This window comes from Saprolegnia parasitica, assembly GCF_000151545.1.
Source record: "Saprolegnia parasitica CBS 223.65 unplaced genomic scaffold supercont2.610, whole genome shotgun sequence".
NCBI classification, from domain to species: domain Eukaryota; phylum Oomycota; class Saprolegniomycetes; order Saprolegniales; family Saprolegniaceae; genus Saprolegnia; species Saprolegnia parasitica.
Genome location: NW_012157004.1, coordinates 113 through 4626, shown reverse-complemented (window position 1 = coordinate 4626; position 4514 = coordinate 113). Strand labels below are relative to the sequence as shown.

General features: G+C 56.2%; 2 protein-coding genes across 2 annotated transcripts; one reads left to right on the top strand and one right to left on the bottom strand.

Annotated features, from left to right (window-relative positions):
- Positions 1-2655: 2655 nt before the first annotated feature.
- On the top strand, positions 2656-2959 carry SPRG_17516 (hypothetical protein; the record flags this gene model as incomplete). The annotated part of the gene is made up of 1 exon (XM_012356842.1): positions 2656-2959. A coding segment is annotated over one exon (304 nt), but the record flags the coding sequence as incomplete, so codon positions are not given.
- A 319-nt stretch (positions 2960-3278) lies between these two features.
- Positions 3279-4045, bottom strand: SPRG_17515 (hypothetical protein; the record flags this gene model as incomplete). The annotated part of the gene is made up of 4 exons (XM_012356841.1): positions 3279-3396; positions 3448-3596; positions 3642-3876; positions 3924-4045. 4 exons carry the CDS (start codon positions 4043-4045, stop codon positions 3279-3281), a joined length of 624 nt encoding a protein of 207 aa, XP_012212231.1.
- Positions 4046-4514: the final 469 nt, after the last annotated feature.

Here is a 4514-nt window from a genome sequence, read left to right as displayed (position 1 = left end):
CAATGCTTGAGTGTTCAGCAGCAGGTGTTGGAGGTGCAGCTTGGTCAAGAACGCGGCTCGTTGGGCGGCTGCCTCAGGCGTCGACAAGGGGCGCCTCGGGGCGAAAGACTCGGTCGTTGCGGGCAAGCCAGACGGTGTGGAGCACGCACGCGCGGAGGATCGGCCACATCATGGCCACGGCGCGCCGACGGTAGCGTTGGGCTGTCACCAGCGGTTCGAAGAGGAGCGCGGAAAGCGTCGTGGGAAGTTCGAGCTCGAGGGTGTCGACGAGCGGCTGAAAGACCGCCCACACGGCAGTGACAAATTCGCAACGAAGCAGAAGATGGTCGTACGTCTCGAGGTCGCCGCAGACGGGACAGACTTGGGCGTCATCGGCCAGAAAGTAGAGCCGGGAGCGGATCGCGACGGCGCCAAGCACCACACGGTACATGAAGTCGGCGTATCTTGGCAGGATGTGCTCGGGTTGGCGGTACTCGACGGCTGCAGCCACCACGGCCGGCGTGGCAAAGTGGTCGTCGGGGAGTTGCAGATATCTCGTGGGAAGGAGGCACTGGGCCGCGACGTCGTGTCGGCGTCGACAAGCGTGTCGTGCTTCCGTCGTCGACTACCTAGATCACGACCTCAGTGTACACAACAAAGAAAGTCCGACATTTCTATTTCACTTTGAATTGCATCTATTTTAATAGACGGCCCACTTTCACACCAACGCACGAGCGGCATTGGCCCCCGCCAGCCTTGGTTGTCGCGTGGCGGATCCGCGTTTTATGAAGGGCTACAACGGGCAAAAAATGCGATGCTCCTGCGTGCCTTGGCCACGATCTCATGAGGTAATAGCCCGTTTGCATTTTGGCTCCAGATCCGAAAGGACGCCGACCACAAAGTCGAGCATGGTGGTCAGAACATATGCGTGCACTGTACTCTTCCTCCTTGAAGCCTACCCACATTACCTATGTTGAAGTCGCAGCCGACTATCGACTCGCAGCATCTGCGAATGGTTATTGGGCCGTGTCGTGTGTCGTGCTATTAGACCTCACGCCGCACCATCACAAAGCGCAACACAGTATGCAAGGACAGTTCTACCGTTCTCCTCCCGGCTGACATGGCGAAACAAGAAGATGAACTGGAAAAAGTGCAAGTGTGCGTCGGATGAAGGCTGCCTTGTATATTTCAAATGTCGCGGCGGCATGCGCATTCACGCAACGATGCGGATCGCTCTGTCGTTGTTGTTCAAGTCTATTTGGTTGTGACTGAACTGTGTTCAGAGGACGCGTCGCTGGTCGCTCTCCGCGACGACCCTTGATGTGCACGCTATCTGGTCCCTCGCACAATCAATCTCGACTCACGACCACTAGCGCTCCTCGCTGACGCACCACCCACGCCTCACGAGTGCATTAGGTCCACCTTATCTTAATAATTGCATGCAATAACTCGGTTCAACAACAACTGTGTTCAGCGGTCGATTTTGACTCAGAGCGAGTTGCGACTGACGGCAGCGGCGAGGCGTATGAAGCGCAAGCCGGAACGAGATGGGCGCGAAGCGAGGCGTCGTGGCGCAGGGCGTTCATCATTTGGAAGAAAGATCGTTTTGCAGTTGTTGAAGAGAGTCTCGTTTTGCACTGAACTGTATGAAATCACTCTGTGATCACATGTAGGATCGTTGCACCGCGCCCATCTCGCCCTCGACTAAGAAGAACTTTCTAGCCCATCTCCTTCGTGTGTACGTATGCTTGTTTTAGACGAGGACAGGGCTAAAAGATCGAGCGACCTGCAATACAGCCAGAGAAAAGCAACATGGAACACTAATGTCTCCGAGGATCGTGACGCAGCATGTCGCTGCACAAGTATGCGAGCGCGACAGGTCGTCGCTCCTGCGGTACCTGTGATAGCGTCATGCTGAACGCACTGGTCGCGTCAGAATTTCTCGAAACCGCTCCACGATGAACGCCCACGGTATTCGCTGGCTCCCAAGGCGACTTGAAACAATGCGCTCGGACGAAGAAGTATGGCGATCATAAGTCCGCCAATAGTGCGGAAAATATATGTCAACGTCACTGCGACACGATCACGAGGCCAGTGCTCGTGTTGCTTTGGCCCGCCGCCGGACCGAGCGTATGGCTCTGTTTACCTGTCGAGAGGCAGACCGGGCCAGACGATGAATCCAGCTCATGCGCCCATGCGTTGATGGCAGCTGTTGTCATGTCATTTGGTTGTTTGCCTAACTCCAAGAACAAAAGCGTGTAGGCATGGGGTGTAGGTAGGACGAGCTCGAAGATCGCCCAACTTGCATGCTTGATGATGCACACGACGTTGCCTCTACACAGAGATAAGCAAGGACCACGAGCAATGCTACCTATATTCACTTGCTCCTCCGTGCCTGTCGGAGGCATTTTATCCCACCCCCGCAATGTGTCTCATCTTACTCAACACTAATTCACTAACGAGTACCAAGGGATAGCGAGCACGATCGACAACAACAAGAGCCACGGTCGCTGAGTAACCTCCGATCCCGCATTGTATACAGTATGGATTTCTGTACATGTAGTACGCGCATTCTACAACATGTGGCGTGTCGCGAGCAAACATGCAAGTCAGATGGATCGGTCATCCCGTGCTTGGCATCTTCCATGCACACTTTTCATTTTTTCGCATCAAGAGATGAAGTACTTCAACCCGCATGGACCTGCCCCCACGCGCAAGCCCAAGGTGCATGCCAAGCCGACAGTCACGGGGGTCTGGTCCCCCGACGAGCACAAACGATTTCTCATTGCGCTCGAGCAGTTTCCCCACGGACCCTGGAAGGCAATTGCGCTGCACGTCGGGACGCGCACCGCACGCCAGACGCAAACGCATGCGCAAAAGTACCGTCAAAAGCTCATTCGGAAAGTACCCTGTCCCGACGAAGCCAAAAAAGTCATGTTCAGCCTCGTCCAGCGCGACCTGAGCGACACTCTGGCCGACAGTAGCGCCGCATCCTCTCCGCAGCAGCCCCCCGTCGCGGTCAAGAGTGAAGACGACGACATATTCAGCGCTGTCGACGAACTCAACGACGCTCTCACTCTCCTTCCATCCCTCGACACGTGCTTGGACTTTTTCTGGACAGCGCTACTGGCCGAGTCCGATGCCTAATTCTCCACAAATCTAATATTTATAGATACATATACATTCCTCTTTTCACACTGACGTCCTCATCTTGTGTAAATGTTAAAAACGAAGCCACCGTGTATGTTGCTTCAACTCGCACAGGGCGCATCGTCTCCATTCCATGGGTTGGAGGATCATTATGCGCCAAATGAAGTCGTCTTGACGAGCAGCGGAAGACGTGGGGCCGCGTGAGCCTTGCGCCGCGCCTCGAGCGCTTGGTTGAGTGACTTGAGCTCCTCCATGAGCTCCTCCTCACTATGGTCCATGACACGACTACAAGTCAGCCGCAGAGTAAAAGTGTCATACCGGTCCGTCAACTGCGTGCGCAAAAAGCTCGTCTCGGAATCCTGTTTGTGTGTTGCCGCTGCTTGGTTCTGTCTGCCCTGGACGGCGGTGCGCGTGCTAATGCGAGGGAATCTCTCGGGTCGCGCGTTGAGGAACGGCGAGAGCACTCCCTGCACAGTGTACAACCTGACACCCTCCCCGATGGTGGCGCGTACCAGCCGGGTCCGCGCGTCGGCCCGTCGCCGCAGCTTGTCGTGTTTGATGCGATACGCCATGCGGCAGTGATACCCTCGAAAGCACGCTTGAATACGCGTCGCTGCCTGCATTTGCCGCAGACTGGGCTTGCGTCGAGGAACCTTTTTCTTGGTTTTGGTGTTGCCGTCGTTCCACGCGCGGACTGGTAGCTTGTCCAGCTGCAAGCGCGGTATCGCGCGCTCGGACCGTATGTTGCTAGCAGTGTTTGTTTGCTGCCATGGCGCCAGTGTCGAGGTTGGGACCGAGAGGTGCCATGGCTGTACGACCACGGGATGCGGAACCAGCGGTGGAATCGACCGTCGGCGCTCGGAGGAAAGGGCCTCGGAGCGCGCAGCCTCTGGCGTGTGTTGCTCTTTATGGCCATGGTCGATATTGACGGCGAAAGAGACACGCGCTCCGTGTGTTGAAACAGCTGGTGATACTTGGCGTTCTGGTTGGAACTCAATGATCCGGGCCGCCTCTTCCATTAAAAGGCCGTTCCCATCGTCGCTCTCGGTCGAGTCGACTTGCTGGCATTGAGTTGTTGTATCGCGCGTCGATGTCGTCGGCGGCAGTGTAGTGGCAGGCACGTTGCGCGGGTCGTCAAGACGGAGTGGGCCATCGACCCGCGTGCGACCGTTGATACTCCTTGTGGGTGATATATCATCTGTTTGTAGTGGCATTGCAGCATCTGAGATCTTGATCCACTGGCTCTCTGGACACGCAATGTCGGACGATGTCGCCGACGCTTTGTGCATGGCACTTGACTCTGCGACGCTCGTATCCAGTGGGAGCAGCCCCATGGAGGCCTCTGGTTCAGTCCTCGGTACGTCCAGTGGCGTTGGAGGACGAAT